Genomic DNA, 18081 nt, shown 5'->3' with positions numbered 1-18081 from the left:
TGTGGTCTCGTTTCTTTGTTCATTTGTATCCACTGGCAGGGGTATTCAGAAGGATTCAGCAGCAGCTTAACAACATTTCCACTGCAATCAATAGTTAAACTCCTAAATACTGCAGCTGGAAAAAAATTAGGCTACTGTTGAATGTATTAAAAAACATTCCAAGCTGGCCAAATTCAGGTTTGGTGTCAGTGAGTATGATTTCACTAACTTCAGGGGAATCGACCTTTTTATGATCAAAGCTGAATTTGGACCCAGTTACAGTATTCAGTCCATTTCTAACTCTGTCTCAGATTTAGCTTCTTCCTGCAGTTGTTCTTATTGTCTGCTAATGATTTCAGTAGATCAGGCCTCTACTCAGCAGCTGAGAACAGCTAGGTCAGCCAAGGTCACAGTCCTAAAGTTTGCCTGAAAAGTCTGAAAGCGAGGTATTCCAACGAGAACAAAGACGCTGCTCTCATGAATTCCCTTCTTCACCTTAGCTTGAGGGAGCCTAAATTTGTGCTTCAGCAGATACATTGCACAGGCCCCTCTCTTTATGCTCCAGGCAGAAATGAGTGACTTCTTACAGATTTCAAGTATGTGATTAGAAATTCATAGATTCACAGATTTTAAGGTCAGAGAGGCTGTAGCATTAATCTGGTCAGAGCTACCACACAGCCTGGACCACAGAACCTTCTTCAATTACTTCCTGCTACAAGTGCAGCAGCAGAAGCTGAGCTAGAACCTAGGTTTTAGAAAACCACACAGCAGTTTAACGTAAAGCTTAATATTCTTCCAAAAGAAAGAACTCACCACAACCCTGGGCAGCTTGTTCCAATGAGTAACTTCACCCAGGGGTCAAATGGGCATATTACTTCTACTTCTAACCTGTCTACCTATAGCTTTCAACTACTAGTTTCCAATATGCTTTTTGTTTCCAAGACTGTAATATCTGCTATTATCAAATGCCTACCCTCCTCATCAGCATTTACAGACCACGATTAAGTGATCTCTTAACCTCCTCTTGGATAAACTAGGAAGACTGAAACCCATGAGTCTCTCATAAAACATGAGTTCTGATTGTTTACTTATTCTCTCAGATCTGTTCTGAACTGCCCCCAGTTTTATAACATTTTTTCTTGAAGAACGGACACCCAAAATGTGCTGCGTTTCAGCAGTTTTTGCAGTGGAACAGTGACAGTTATTGCATCAGTTTCCATATCAAAAGGGGAAAAGCCACGGAAAAAAAGGAAGAAATCACAGAATGGGGGAGAAAAGAATGACAGGCGCTAAAATAGAAGAAAAAGAACAACTGAAAGAAAATGGAGAAGAAAGGAGAGAATCAAAGTAGGATAAGGTAGCAAATAAAGAAGTAGCTATAGAAATATGAGCTCAGGAAGAAATGAGGTGATGAACAGACCATGCAAAGAGTACCTAATTGCTTGTATGCTTTCACGGTTATCTTGGCTGCTCCAAGAGGCCAACATACCATCCTGCTACCCATCTCTCCACCAACTATTTCAGGCAATCAGTGATCTCTTGGGCGCTGATGGTTGAATGATCCTTCCTGCTTAAGGACACATACTACACCTTTGCAGAGTCTTTTGGAAGAAGAGCTCATTATCACCGCAAGGCACTAAACCCCCCTCCTCCCCCAAACCCACCACCCGTGTTTCAAGTGAGCTCCACAAGAGAAACATGGAAGGGACTGTGTCCCTTCCCATCCCCCAGCCTGGAAATACCTGCCTTGCTCCGAGGCCAGCACCGAAGGAGGATGCGGACAGAACAAACAAAAGGCGCACGCACACATGCACAAAGCACACATATGGAGCTCCGGGCCTCAGCCATCAAGCGTGGGACATCTGTGTCTTTCTCAGGATGTCCGCATGTTCAAATAATTAGTCCAAGGCCAGCTGTCCCCTTCTCGCTCTTCACCCTTTATGTTCCCATCGCTTCTACTACCACTGCCTTTCCAAAGGATATTTTGTCTGACAGGTCACCAAAAGAGGAGCTTTTCCTTTGTTTATTCCTTGGAGGGAGGGAGGGAAAGAGGGCTTATGAGGTGCTAAAGAGGAAAGTACTTTTCTGAGTATGTCTGATGAGACTCCCCAACACTGCTAAACAAGTATTTGACACATCAGAGGAAAGATTACCTTTAACCCTTAAATTCTGAAGTCATAAACTCTAAACTCTCTTGCTGGTACTGAAAATTCAGCCATCAGTTATGAGCGTGCATTTTCAGGAATTTTTACTGCTTTCTGAACACATTCAGCTCTTATATTCTGGACCTAATTTCCCTCTCTCCTAAAGTGGTGATGCAGAAGTAATTCAGTGAAATTAGTGAACCCTATTTCCATCTTGAGAAACTTGCTATATTCTACTCATTTAAAAGGCCTTTTTTCTGATTTGCACTACAGCAAGCAAAAGGTAACTTGGGCAGTCAGTCTCCATATCAGTGGAGTTTACCAATAAGGCAATTGAAGAAAACCAGACAAAATATTTACCAGTTGTGTGAAAACAGGAGTGAGAACAGAGCCAGGACCCGTGTTCTCATCTAAGAAACTACACGTGTAGCTTTGCCCCCAAAGCCACACTCCTAAAGAGGACCAAGGCGGAACTGGGAGAGGAACAGTGCTCCCCAGCCGACGTTTAACAACTACGGGCACGGCAGACTGAAGGGCTCACACGTGCATTTAGCAGCCCTGTCCCCGATAGGGCAGCAAGCGCTTGGATGCTATGTTTCCTGCAGCTTGCGCTGCATCCTGCCTGCCTGTGCATCATCTCCATAGCAGCAGTTCTGTTAATTGAGACCAGCTGCTTCAATTCCAAATTCTTCTCTCCAGAAATATTGATACTATTACGTTATGATTAGAAAGCACTTTACCAAATGCTTCTCAATTCTGCACAGCTCAGATGAAGAGCAGCTGCAGAAAGAAGGGACAGTTCCCTGAATGCACAAAATCAAACAAATGCTCACTGCAAAAACATTGGAGAGATGAAGGCTGCAAGAAGCAAGTCAAAATAGAAATGGGAAGGCAGCAGAGAGCAGCTTGCTGTACGTGCTTGTGCCTGTCATTTTAGATGTTGAAAGGACTGCGAGCAGACTTCTTCCTTATGCTCTAGGATAAATGGCCAGAGCACTGCAGTTTTACAGCTTCGTGCAGCAGGTGTGAGTATTTGTCAGATCCAGTTTTTCTGTCCAAGGATGGATTAAAGCAAGATCCATCAGTCTGGGCCCGGCTTAGGAGAGTGGCTGTGGACTTGAAACACTTGGCTCCAGGGACTGTTCTGCAGGGCCCACTGGCAAAGAGAGTCACTGGAACTGATGAGCCAGTGCGAAGATTTGCAAAGTAGGAATGCCACCACACTGCCATGATTTGGCTTCACCAATGGCTATTTCCCCGTGGCTGCTGAATCCCCCCAGCAGGCTGTCAGCTGGCTGCTTGGCAGCGGCCACACTGGGACTGCTGAAAGCTGTGAGCACTTTTCCCCTTCAGCCAGGCGAGATTAAGCTGGCTAACAGTACAGTGAATTCCAAATTCCCTTACAAATCTCAAAGCCTGCCTCTGACCATCAGGCACAGGGCATTCCTGAAAAGACATCTGGTTACTGAGTTTACACAAGAACTGAGCTAACTACTTCAATTCCCTATGTTGCTCCTGAGCACTGAGTACAGAATCCTTGAAAGAAAATCGCACAGGAGATGGTCTGGAAATGAGAATTCCAACAAAATGCACTGCTGCTTTCCGCGAGGATGTTGTAGGATGTTACAGAAAATGCAGCCCTCTTCAGCATGTGACCATGTAAACACGGGCCTAACACACTGTTTTATTACTCAGATTTTATACTACAACAGGAGTAATGCAAAAAACCTAAAGCGGAGAGATCAGTTTGCTATGCTAAGTGATTTGCCTCCTACTCTGAAAATCAATGAGGTAAATAAAATGTTTTATACAAGATACCAGACACTGACAGCGTCTCTCTGCTAACATAATGCTCATGTTTTTTAAAAAATATTCCTACTATATTACTCTTGAAAATATTCAAAGTGTTGAACGCCTCGTTCAGGTTTTACCATTTACACGCTTTGTTTGTTTTTGCTGTGTTCTGCTCATCTGGTGAATTGCCCTTTAAGCTGCAGTCTTCTTGCCTATTCCACTTTCTAATTTCCGAGCATTATCAGAAGGCTGCTTGAATTCACAGTACTGCAGGAGAGCGAATATTTCACTGGAATTCCAGAAAGGCAAGTTTGAAAAATATTATAATTGAATATAAACTTTAAGAATCCTTCCTTGAAAAGTAAACTTACATTGTGTGCCTAACATTCACTGACCTCATATTCCTTTAATCTCCATTTTCCTTCTGCTCCTAGTAAGGCTTCCATACTCACTTGTGCTGGAAAACAGCTGACACATACAAGTGCACATAATAAATGACAGCATAAAGTTATATGTTGTATGTGCTCATACAGAAGTTAACCTCAATAAAGTGCTGTAAGCTGCACACAAAAACATAAGCGATATTTGCAGGTCACAGCCTGGTGGAATTCTCTTGGTTGCAGTAGAGTTGTCCTCTCCCCCATCAGGCTGGATTTGACCTTTCTAGTCACCAAATGACATGAAGAAACTTTTACAGGTATTTTTATCTTTTAGGTTTCCAAGATCAGTCAATGACACTAATCTAAGGAGACAGTTATCACAAGGCTAGGCATAAACCCTATACTATGAATTCTAGGGTCACTGGATAGAATCTTTCACAGTTTCCAGTGGCCCAGCTCTGTGGATACTAAGGGAATTACAACAGCTTAAAACAGTCATGGACCTTGGTGCATCAGATCGTATTGAACCCATGCAGCAAGCAGAGCAGCAGTAGGAGTATTCAAAGGATAGATTTGCCAACCTCACTTAAATGTCTTCCTACTGACATTTAAAACCTCAGCCTGCAACATACCACAGGTATCACGCACTGCAATCCAGCAGGGAAACTCAGAAGCCCAACACACATCTGCCCCAGCAGAGAAGTAACAACTCTGAGACCAACCATTAATTTTGTTCTCAAAGCACATGCATACTCTTGTTTAATTTCAGCTGCCCTAGCCTCCCCCATCACTGAATTATTGTTATTATGCTTCACATAATCCTAATACTGACAGGGATGTTTGTTAAACATAATTAAAGATATTAATTTTGCATGGAACAGAAGACAGAGCCAAGAATTTAATTTTTTTTAAATGTCCCATTAGAAAATTACCTTCATTAGCACCGACTCGCTGAGCTTCTCTCTGTTGACAATTTTTATCGCAACCTTTTGACATGTGACACAGTGAACCCCCAACTTCACAAGCCCTGCAGGAAAAATAGAGCAAAAGAAAAAGAAAGAGAGAGAGAGAATTGGTTAGAGATATCCACTGTTGAGATTTTTGCTATTAGTATCTTACTCAGCAGTTGGCCATTTACATGAAAATGAATTTCCACTAGTCCCTCCTGCTGCCAGATAAAGTCTTGTGAATAATGAAGAACCTGCAGCCCACGTTATGACCATTTGGCAGTGAAGCTGCCAACATGCTTAATGGTACTGCAATTTCTACCATCAAAGCTGTATTTTTGCTAAAACACTGTATTCCAGCTCTCGCCGCTCCAAGTGCATTCTACCAGTAAGATGCAAACTTTTGCCAATTTAACTGCACTAGACTAGGAGTTTTTGGCAACGCATGACATCAACAAAAGCTCAGGCATCAACAAAACAAGATGGCCAAACGTCTGCAGTGTAGGCACGGCCACTACATTTCTTCTCGCTCTTTCCAAAGCTTTCATGTTCAAGATAAAAAGGTACTTGATATGGCTTTCCCCTACTATTTTAATTTATCCTGCTGTACAAAGCTAACACTGTGATGAATGCCGTTATGGCATGGAGGAACATCAACATGTACAGATACAACACTATATCCTTGTTATTATTTACTGTATCCTTGTTACGCAAAAACAACTTAGAGTGCAATTAAACAATTACATTTGCAAAAGGATACGGATATCCCTATCTCCCAGAGCGTCTGAGTTATTACCACAAATATGGGACAAAACTCAAAGAACTAATTAAAGCAAAAAGGTAAGTGACATAAGTAAAGCATTATCTTCTGCAGAACTTTGATCTAAATCTGCTGACTTACACCAAAGTATATTGAGGTATCTCCCAGGAGTGAGCAAACTGTGCGGAGTTAAACACGGTCCCCTGAGCTCTCGGCTCTGCCTCCATTAAGGAAAGTTCTACCCTGGAAAATTTTACTCCATACGCCTATTCCAGTGAGATCCGTTTGCCTCAACTTTTACTCTTGCATATCCTGCATGACATCTAATAGGCTGGCTTCCCCCCCCCCCCCCCCAATGCGCCAAATTGGCATTTAGTTTAATTCAGTTTTAGCTATAGCAAGAAACGGCGCCTCACCGGTCACTAGGACCTGCTGGGCTGGGCAGCGCATTTCTGAGCATCGACACTCAACTCTCAGCTCCTCGGCGGCACCACAGTCAAGAGCCCAGCTCCCTTCCCTGCCCCAGACTGCAAAGCCAAACGCACTGCTGTGTCTGCCAAGCGAATACACCAGGTCTGCAGTCCACACAAACAGTGAGCGTAGCACTTCACACTTTTTCATAGTGGGATGAAATACGTAACCCACTGCCTCACTCAAACTGTCCCCGGTGAAGTGAACAGGAGTTTCATCAGTGACTCCAGTGATCTGCTGCAGAGCTTTGCCCACGTTTTTTGCTACACAGTCAATCATAAATTCTGAACCATCCACCTCTGGTTATAATATTGAGAAACAAACCCCAAACTCATTTGTAGTCACATCTCTTCTATGTTGTGCTCAAGTTTACTTGTTATTTCTAGTCACATAATTTCTCACTCTCATCTGGTTAAATGCTGACACACTTACTTTTCAGCCATGACATAAACAAGTCACAAAAATCAAGAGCACTGAGCACTGGCAAATCCATCTGAAACCGGGTATAGCAACAGCCTGTCCTCTGCCTGGAGCAGCAGAGAGCACAGCTGGGGGAAGACACAGTGATGACTGGCCAATCCTCGCTCTTCTGTTTGAATTGTGTTTACTCAATAAATTTACAATATTACTCACAGCACTGCTGGCTCGATGTTCACCCTTCCTAGCAGATGCAGCCTTACTCCTCCTTTTCCTCCCTGGCTTTGCTGGGGGCCTGGGCACTGGCTACTGGGCAGCATTTTGTTGAAAACATGCACAGTTTTAATCTGTGCCTACCACTTTCTGCTTCCAACACAAGCCACAGCTCTACATCGCTCCTGCAGCAAAACCACATTGCTATGTGCATTGCTCTTAATTCCCTCCCCTTACGTTTCCAAATCTTGGCTCAGTCCTTTGTAGCCAGACTCCAGGACATGTGATGCCGTGGCACTGTGCTGCACTGCAACGTGCTGCAGAGCAATTGCTTTAAGGGGCCAACAAAGGCAGCAAAGAACTAATCTCTGCAACTGGTCCTTCATCCCCGAAGAAACTGTATGGACTTCTGGTTTCTCACGCTTCAGGAGCTGATTTCACATATTGCTGCTCCCAGATCAAGACATCTGTTTCACTGCACTTGTTGATCTCCAAGTTATTTTTCCTTTATCCTCACTGAAACATCCTGTCATTAGTCTTAAAAGGTTTTTGACCTTAAACTTCTGGGACACTGTCATACTGGATAGGCAATCTTCACTGTGTCCTCTCTCCTTCTGGCTATTAACCCACCACAGAAACTTGAAAATTCAGATTAAATCATTCTGCTTAATCTGATAATAAAGTTCATCAAATATCAGAAGACATCATGCATCTTGTAAAGTCACTCTGATACTGTTATGATGATTTTATACTGAATTAGTTCTGTTAACTTCCACAAGCTATTCTTAATTTACACTGGTGTACCAGAGAACAGGATGAGCTCTTATGTATGTGGGATTCAATGTGTTTTTCCTCTTTTCCTGATTCATGTTTTAAAAATAAAAAATGCAAAAAAAAATGCAGAAAGTTTGTACTGCTGTCTCTTTTCTGGAGATGGAGAAGACATCTCTCTGAACAGCCCAGGATAGCACTTCTCACTGTACTAAATTCACTGAATGCAGTTTTCAGGGTAAAAATAAAACATGTTGCTTTGCCTTGACCCTCCACCCCAAGCCATCTCCTTTTGACATTCACAAGGCAGCCTAACAAAAATCCCTGCTCTTGGTAGCCCATCCGTAAGATAAGGCCCTCCTCCTGCTCAGAGAAATTCTTACTTGAGCTTGGGCAGGAAGGACTTGTGCTTTGCCCTTCAGCTTGGTAACTCCAGTCTGCCGAGTTATCACTCAGAGACGACTTACACAGGGATACGAACTCCTGTGGGCTCCGGACGCTCAGGATGCCCTTTCACTGATATAGAGAACATACAACATTCAGGATCTATTATTTATCAGTCGAATGACAGACCCTTAGAGAGAATAAGCAGCGACTACGTAAGTAAACCGCTGAGCTCCTATTATAATGGAAGCGGCAGAAATGCATGTTTAGAAGCCAGCGTCCAAGGTGCCGTCTACAGGGCTGAGGTAGAGGCTGTGGCTTTTCCAGTTCTTCCTCCACTGTACGCACAGCTGCTAACGAGCATCTTGAGCCCACAGCGAACCTCCAGCACGAATGGGCCAGTAAGTTAGATATTCGACTGTACAGCCTATCTGCACTGTGTGGTCCCCAAAGCAAAACAGACAAGGCTGCTGCTAAGAGGATATTTTGCACTGACTTGGCTCAAAGCAAGTTTGCCAGGCAAAAAATAGAGTTTGAACTTATCAGCTACATCAGTCATTAACCCCTCAAATGTAGGCAAGTACCTTCATGACTGTTAAACTTAACTCTGGTCTGTCCTGGCAGAAACATTGAGATGCTGTGGGAATCGAGCACTTGCAAACTGAAGTTCCACCTAACAACCCACCTAGCCATCATACGTGCTCTCTCCTCCCAGGCAGACTTCTGATTTCTACCTGCAGGCAAATCCAGGGGCACTGACACGCTGGGCTTCTCAAAGAGGCTGTTACAGCTTATGAGCTGCAATCATTGGGCTGCTTTTGATCTTAGCCCCTGCACTTCACCAGAAACAGAGCCCTGTAATTGCAGGTCAGGGAGTAAAGAAGAAAAAACGAACACAGGCAAAAGTAGGGGATGTGCAAGCTAACATTGTCTTTTCATTTATAATTAAAAGCCATGAGCTGAAAACGGAGGAGAGCATATGGCTGTTCTCCACAAAAAAGGAAGAAGGAAAAAAAAGGAAGCCCAGATGACACAAGGGAGAGCTGACACGCAAGGAAGAAGAGCAAAGGGAAACTTATGGGCCTGGCACATCCTAATGCTGCCCTGTCCTGCCAGCTAACATGCCCGCGCATTTTGCTGCTGGTAAACTCCCGCTGTGCAGATGCTTAAAGACACACAGATCTTTTCTGAAAAGGACAGGAGCTTACGTGATGAGCAGAGGACAGATTAGATTAGCTGGACAAGGGACAGTCCATCCTGGAGCAGCAGAGACAGGAATCCTTTCTTTTACCCAGAGAGAAGATACTACAGACAGGGAGAAACAAAAGCTTCCCTGCAGCTGCGACCCGGACACAGCGAACCCCAGACGTGCACCAGGTCACCTCTGGGGCCTACACCGTAACCACCAAGCACCTCCGTGACTTCTCAGCCAAGGACAGGGTTTCAGGGGAGCTCGATGCACTTTCGCCTTACATTCTTTGCAGTAACTTGCTCTAACGCAGAGTGACTAAAATACTAACAGTTTGGAGAGGGTGCTACTCCATATCCCCTTCACAACTGTGTAAATAATGACAGGAGGGAACGTGCCTGTGGGCGCTAACTTCTTACAACCAATCCCCGTTATTAGTTACAACCTGATTCTTTGTTAGAGTAAGAAACATTCTGGGAACATTAGAGAATTGTTTTTCCTATCATATCCAAACTTGGATTCTGCCAAAGATACCAATCTGAAGCCAATTACCATTCTGGGAAAGAGACTAATAAATCATGCAATAACACTGTTGCTTAAATATAGTGTTTATGGTATACTTAGTTTTAAAGAATAATGTTCCCCATGCCTTTCAGAAATGTTAAACACAAGTCACTAAATTCTCTTTTTTAAACTATTAGGCCAATAACCAATTCAAAAAGTGGAACAGAAAATGAGTTACATCTGCTGCATTTAATAGATGAAATTTTTCCATTGGTAAGTGGAGGCCTTTCAGTTTCTTTTGAAATAAAACCAAACTAATGCCATTTTTGTAAGTACTGGTAAAGCTCTGCAGGCGGGATGCTAGTCACTGATTTCAGAGGATTTCCTGCACATCTAGTGCTGCTTGCTGGTCATTTCGCTTCAGAGCACAAAAACTTCTCCTCAAAAAACTAAGTGAAAAGCCCCTGTCTGGCCAATAGTACCTATTTTGGCTGGATGAGCAATTAAAGGAATGTCTAGAGAGAAATATCACTCCTCTTCTAACTTGAGTTAGCTAATTGCCAATTAATTCGAGTCAATGAAGACTCTGCAAATGTTAATCTAGGCACTGCAGGACACAACATTTGCAGTTTACTTCAGGGCTCAGACTAGTATTGGTAACAACCTCTTTGAATTAAAGGAGGAACAAAAATCTTAGGCTGAACAGACCCAAGAACACTGGTTTTTAAAAGCTTAGTGTCTGCACACATTTGCTATACATGAACTTTGTACAAATGATCTTTATATACAAGTAATGTAACTTATCCCCTCAAACTGGAGGTTGCTACTGTACACCTTAAAAATATTTACAGATGTTAATTCCCGAAAACTACATGCACTGGTACTTGCAATATCTACAAACCCTCAAGGATGCCAATTTAGAAAATCAACCCTTAAAGCAAACAAAAGCATTAATGCAACTGAAGTGAAGCATAGGAAAATGTTTTTAGAATGCAGAATTCTTGCTCCTGGTCTCAACAGTTATCTTCACAAACACTGTGGTTTTATTTTGGGTTAAATTATTTCAGCTACAGTGTCTAGCTCTGGTGATTGCAGTGAAGTCACTCTAGATCTACAACAGTGGAAAATGGATTAAATTTGGCCCCTAGCAACATAATTTCCATGGCCGTAAAATAAGGGCAATAACATTTACATACCTACCTTGCAAGGACTGTAGAAGGATTAATTGATTAATCCTTACAAAGAACTTTGGAAAGGGAAGGATGGGGACTAAAACCTTACGCAAGTTCTACATATTAAACCCAGGAAAAATGCATCTCAAATATAATCTGGAAAGAAAGGGCTAGAAAATTTCTTACTAATAGCTTCCATTTAATTTCCCAAGTTTCCTAGCACATAACTTTCTGGCTTCCTACAACATGCTTCTTCTGCCCTTCTTAGCTGTGTTGGAAAGAACTTTGTTACTGAGCATCACACTTCTGGAAACCAATAATTGTCCTTAATTACTCAGTCTTCTTATTAAGCAGATGTTTATTTTTCAATAGCAATTGTTATCTCTAATTACTGTCTTTAAAATAAACAGAGCCTTATATCAAGTGGCACACAAATTATATGGTATCAATTTATAATTGCATATAGGGAAAGGAGGTAGAGGATCGTCTACATATCTAAAAGAAAGGATAGAGCTACTTGCTTTGGTAATAAAGTAATTTGACCATGAGCTGCTCTGCAGAGAGATTCTAGTGCTAGAAGGCTTTTCTGAGGACTCCTGCGATAACTGCTTCTAAATTGAATAAACTGTAATTACAGTAGGACTAAAGCCAGAGTTCAAATGCTCAGCAGGAGCATGGAAGGAGATGTTCATCAGTGCCAGGATTCATACGCCTCAGCTCAAAGCACAAGGAAGCTGCACACTAAATCGCTGTTGCCCGGATTTATTCTCTTGAGCCGCGAGCACTGTCAACCGTACACTCGCTCAGGCAGCCGAAGGGACACACTCCGAAGCTCCGAGCTTGGTGGGAACAATGCATCAGCTCAGATGTGACTGGATCCACATGCCTGATATGAGAGAACAAGAGACAGACACACATACACACACACCAGCTCACCAGGAGCAGGTTTTACACTGTATGCCTCAGAGATTATGGTAGGATCATCCTCCAAGCTCAGCAGGATCAAAACACACAGAACCAACATCACCTCTATTGATTTTTATCTCAGTCTCTTTCTTACAATATTTCATAAATCAATACTCCTCAGAAATCCTTTGTGCCCGCTGAATATAGTGAAGAACGTGACTGTGGAGCTCTTTTGACGCGCTGTCTTTCCCATTTTACCATGCACACCCACATGTCTAAGGAGTCCCCCCCAGGGAACAAGGACACAAACCTTGATGGGCACATTGATGCTGCTTTTGTAAAATGCCGTATTTCATCAGCCATACTCTAACAAACTCTTGAAGTCCTCTGGGATCTATCAGCAGCTTGTGATGTCTAGTGGGCTGAGCTTCTATTTCAGATCAAGTCTTTGTTCCCATATAAAAACACCTGGGAGACTAAGCTTTGCTGCCACTGGAGAGGTACAGGCTGCAGCTTCCAAAGCATATGTGTGAAAGCATTCGGGCAGTACCCCCACCCCCTGCAGAACGGGAAAGAGAAGAGTCATTTCACTTTTTTCAAGTGAAAAAGATAAATTAAAACAGATCTTTCCATTGATGCAACAGCAAAAAAATCCCGTTTTACATGTCTGGATAGGTCTTGGAAAAACTCTGCTTCTGACCTCAACTCTCCTAGCCAAAAGCCTTCCTTCTTGCTTTCCAGGGGGACTTCTGCCCAGAGCAGCCAGAGCTGTAAAACTCTCTAAAAAATCCTCCTTGAAGAATGATGAGATCCAAGTCCCCTTTCAGATCACATTAATTCTTTGTCAGGAGATGCCTAAGGATGGCCATTTTCAGCTACTGGGGAGAAGTAGCAGGAAGCCAGCAGAGCCCCGTCTATCCTTCCTAAGCTATGTTTTAGAAAACACGTCACTATAATTAGGTAACATCTGGGTAATGAGCTGCAACATCCCTGCTTGGTCCAGTGATCTATTGAGAAGGACTGATGCACTCACAAGAAAGGAACGCTGTGAAGCACAGAAAGAGGGGATGAGGAGGGGAGGGGAGACAGTGGAGAAACTGCTCTTCACATGTTCTTTTAGATGTTTTTAATCCTGTTTTCTATGCTCAATTCTCACTTCTCCCCTTCTTCTTCACCACACTTTTCCATCCTGCCCCAGCCTGTCTCCATCAGGAAGCCCTGATACCCTTTTCACCCTCCCTTCAGCCAAGATTGTTTCAGCTAGATTATATGTATATTAAGAACATAATTAAAATGGGGGTTAGCACAGAAAACCTTTACACAGAAGACAGAGGTCATGCTCTTCATGAGATTAGGTTCACCACATAATACTTCATCTACCCGACTCAGTGCTGATATAGCTTACTCTGCCTTCTGACATCTCTTAATCACCCTCTGACAGATTCCTAACAGGATTTTCACTGACTGCAGATACGCTGCTCTTCAGTAATGGCTCAAGAAGTAATTTGGATTAACTACACTCAGACCCTGTTCATGCTATGAACAAAATGCCAAGCAGCAAGTCATAAGCAATGCAGCACATCCCATTTGCCATGGTTTCCAGAAGGGCTTCTTGATGACAGTGGGATATTGCCTATATACAGCCAGGGTAAAAATATACTGGACAGCGACTGCATACTGTTTTACAGCTACAGATTTTTCCCAAGGACAAATTGCTCTGCATTCAGCAGAATTTTTTTATATGGAGTTCCTCCCACCATACACTATTGCATACAACAGGAGAATCAGGTCAGGATTTGGATAACAGCACAAGAGGGACGCCTCACCTTTCCTATTCTGTATTTGACTCCCATGGTATGGCTTTACCCTTTAAAATATTATTGAGACCTTCCAAAAGGGCAGTGGGCTTTGGAGTAAAAATCCTGTTCACATGGAAGCCTCAGTTCAGACCTCTCCAAATTGCTGTTGCAGTTGGTCTTACTGCAGTTTCAGACTTTTCCAGTTTCTGCTTGGAAGAATGATATCTGGATTTTTTTTTTTAATGTGGTTTCCTAGTAAAACAGGACTAATACAAACACCTTGTGCATCTAGCTGTCCCCTCAGTCTCCATCTGCAACAACTTTGGATCCAACTGGCCAACATCAATTAAGCTCAACAGAAAGATCTCATAGTAGGTTCCATGAAATTCAGCATCTGGGTAAGGAGAGCCCCAGCAAGGGAAAGGTAAGGGTACAGATCAGCCTTGAGTCATTCAGGCTGGCTAAGAGACAACACCTGGCCGGTTAATCAGCATGAGAATCAACTCCTCAACAGAGGCTAGTTGTACTGCCTCTTTCCTAGCTGCAGACTAGACATGGGGACATAGGAGGGTGATGGAGATGGGGGAGGCTACTGGAGGGAAAAGAGGTCACAGGAAGAGCTGGGGTTTCCCTGAGGCTACAGGAGGGGCAAGGGGTTGGGGGAAGATCTGGGCTTTCCTAATGGCAGACTTACAGGCCTGCAGAATACAGCTTTGTAGGATGCTGCTGTTCATGGGAAGGAGTCTTTTTAGTAAGATTGATATTTTCATATGACTCAAGGAGCTACAGCCCTGCACATGGGCCTCTGCAGTCTCAATGGGACCACATGTTTTAAGTGCTTCCTGCCCTCCACAGTAGATTGTGTTCACTATACTGCATAAAACTGAGGCCAGAGATCTGATGATATAACTGTAAAGGTCTGCTTTTCCCATTGCATAGGATGAATCTCTGTACAAACCAAAATATGTTTTCATAATTATATTGAATATGAGAAGTCACAAGCCTTTGGCTTAGGACAATGGGAAGGAAAAACAACTGAAAACTGATTTCTGGCTTAGAAAAGAAAAGTCACAGCAGAAGAATTAAAGGTCAGAGTAATTAGACTATTATCATGTTAATGAACAGAAACAGGCATATAAAAAAACTAATTTTCAAAAGTATTTTCTTTAATGTGAGAATAATGGCTCAGGTCACAGCATGGAACAGAAAGCGTTTACCGGCTTCTACACCAAGAATAACAGGAGCTGCCTGTTTGTGTCGTACAAACTTCACTACAACTGGTTCACTATGTTTCTTATAGAGAGAGGAAAGTGGGGGTCAAATTCAATACACATTTACAGAAAAGACCCAAGCTCCTCATTAATTTAAGGTGAGGTTTATGAGAAACCATGCAATAACTAGGGAGCAAGGTCAGCTGTGCCTCCACAAAAAAAGAAAGAAAACAAAGCATATTTAATTTCCTTTCAGAAGAAAAATAGTTGGATAAATACAAACACACACACCTCAGCCCACCTTCTGATACACGGCTTCATCACTTCGCAATTCTTACCAGAGTGGCTGAGCGTAAGTATGTCCTGAAACATAGTTCAATTCACAACTCGGGCAGGAACATGTGATTATTCAAGGACAGTGGCATGAGAGCTGTGCTGCCAAAACGTATTTTTGCAGTGTGCTTCTGTTCCAGGATTTCTAAATAACAACCCCTACATGGCAGGTTGGAAGATCAAAAAAAGTGATTTTTTTCTCTTACGGAAGAATTCACTGGAGGGGATGGTGCGCAACCCCTCTGGGTCTGAGCTAAAGTCCACTGAAGTCAGTGCAAAGACTCATCTATTTTGGGGAACTGTACATCAGTTCCTCTGTCAGCAACTTACGGCTATCTAAATCTTGCTTCCTCTTGCAGGTGTTGCTGTAGAGAATAAGATGGAAGTGCTGAAAGACCTCGCTGTAGAAGAACTCATAGCTATGCCAAAACCAGCTGTTCTCAACATCTATCAAGTATGTAACCCCCTGTACATGATAACTATCACTAAGGCAAAAGAAATCTGCAGGACTGTTAATCTTGAAACTACAGGACATTTAACTGCAGCATCTCCTTGCACAGGAAATGGTTCTGCCCTTACTTAGACTGGGAATGTCTGGTATCAGCATAAACACCCTGACATTAGGCTCCCCACAAACAGTAGTTCAAGGCCAGAGCCACAGTGAGGAACGATAAAGAGAGGATGAGCTGCTCTAAATGCCAGCAGAGAATCTCATCCCCAGGGTTTTTCTTGATTTCTGTTCTGGTAATATTTGTATTTCTTGGCACCACACAGTTAGCATATATTGTCAGAAGACTCAAGAAGATTCATTCAAAAAAATCACCTGAGGAAGAAGGACAAATGTGAAGTCTGGAGAAGCAGACAGAAATAAGCATCATGCACAGCAAAAGACTGATAAGCATCTTATCCCTACAAGCTACAAAATGTGGGGGAAAGTTAAAAATACCACTCCTCAGGAACAGCACTTCCACATCAGGACCTGCTTCCCCCCTCAAGTATACGGGTGGGATTCCACTGACTTCCTTGGAAGTACTCCCAGTTCCCACCAAGCAAGAAGAGGTGCAGCCCTCACAGCCTCTCCAAGGTGATGCAACACTGCACAGTCTACGAACAACAGCTGCAGAGGAGCTTGGTGTCGACTCAGAGCTGATCGCGCTCAGAAGCGGAGGCAGCTCAGAAATAATTGAGATTGCTGTGCATATTCAGTGTCCTGACATACACAGGGGATAAACATGCTAAGATAATACAGCACTACCCAGCAATAATGGCATTAGACAAAGCACATATCACTTACTGCAAAGCCACTGGCCTTAAGGGGTACAGTCTGTAAAGAACACAGAAAATAGTCTTGTGCTTATAAATATTACACACTTATGTTCTTCAGCTTGATATTATGAACCTCCTATACGACTAGGACCTTTAAGATGTCCTTCTCTCGCACTGCGGGGTCAGCCTGCTCCCACATTAATGCTATAGCAAGTGGGATGGGGGCAGGGGGTAGGACAAGAAACACTACTGGCAGAATCTGCATCTGTTAGTGACCTCTCTATGCCTAACAGTGAGGGTTAAAGGTTGCAGTCCAAATCTTATTATGGGAATAGAAAAATCCTTGGAAAGGATGGAAAAGGCTTTTACCGAGAATTAAGAACTCTAGCAAAGGACAAACCAAGAAAAACCTCAGTCTTCGAGCACAGCTGGAAAGTGGGGTTCTGGTATCTCCGTCTGCAAAGCACTGAGCACAGCACGGTAAGGTGGACAAACAAAAAGTGAGATGGGAAACACTGAGAAACACTGCAGTGACCTGGGTGATGTCACACTATGGTGCTGTGGCACAGCCATAAACAGAATCTGCTCCCTGAGATCCAGTCCAGACTGCTGAGTGCTGGTCAGTGAGGCCTCTTGTGTAAGTAAACGAGTTACACATATGAGAAACGCCAGCGCCTGAAAGTACACGTGCACTGTGAACCTTAACAACAGTATAGTGTGGAACAGATTCAACCCCACAGACTTCAGCCACAGAAGGACATGCCCCAGATTTCCTGAGGGCCAATTTTCACTTGTAGATATAAGCTTTTTAGAGTCCTTAACATCAGCTGTAGCCACCAATCACCTGCCTCTGGCACTTCTGCTTATTGGCAGTAGTGTCTCTTCCCTGCCCTTTTACTGGCATAGAAGTGCCTGCAGGCTCCAGGAGACAGACAGAAATGCAGAGAGAATCTTATTTCTCTGATAAGGTCTGCCTAAACTGAGGCTGATCATAGTTGCAGTTGCGAAAAAAAGAACTGAGAGAGCAAAGGTGTCCCCCTCTGGTCAGATTAAAGGGAATTACGGCATGTCTGTGGTCTTGTGTGATTACAAGTTGTCAAATATGAAGGGAAATTCTCTGTGCCCACAGTAGCAACTGTAAATCCCACTAACTACTACTCTATTTAAAGAAGCATGGAATAAAGAACTTACGCACCCCAGATGTTCAGGTTTCTTTGAAAACCTTGGCCTGTCTTCTCTGCTCATCTGCTCTGCTCTGCAGTGAACTCTGCTCTGAAGCTGTACATCAATTTTCCTTTGTGTGCCGTACTAAACGCTACATGGGGAAGAGAAGGTGCCTTCTGAAAGCACAGTGGCAACCAGGTGAGTGAATGCTGGAGCAGGAACTTCCAGACTGCACTTGATGGCAGTGTGCTGGCAGGATGAAGAAAATCAGGGCAGC

The 18081-nt window shown here is 43.2% G+C and overlaps 1 protein-coding gene across 1 annotated transcript in view; it reads right to left on the bottom strand.

Moving 5' to 3' along the window:
* BRSK2 (BR serine/threonine kinase 2) overlaps window positions 1-18081 on the bottom strand; it is a 319563-nt gene that overhangs the window by 155996 nt on the left and 145486 nt on the right. Inside the window, exon 2 of the mRNA XM_067295501.1 lies at window positions 5230-5324. Coding sequence (XP_067151602.1) covers window positions 5230-5324 — 95 coding nt within the window. The remainder of the gene's footprint in view (window positions 1-5229; window positions 5325-18081) is intronic.

The sequence above is a fragment of the Apteryx mantelli genome, chromosome 4 (assembly GCF_036417845.1).
Source record: "Apteryx mantelli isolate bAptMan1 chromosome 4, bAptMan1.hap1, whole genome shotgun sequence".
NCBI classification, from domain to species: domain Eukaryota; kingdom Metazoa; phylum Chordata; class Aves; order Apterygiformes; family Apterygidae; genus Apteryx; species Apteryx mantelli.
This window is presented reverse-complemented; position numbering and strand designations above follow the sequence as displayed.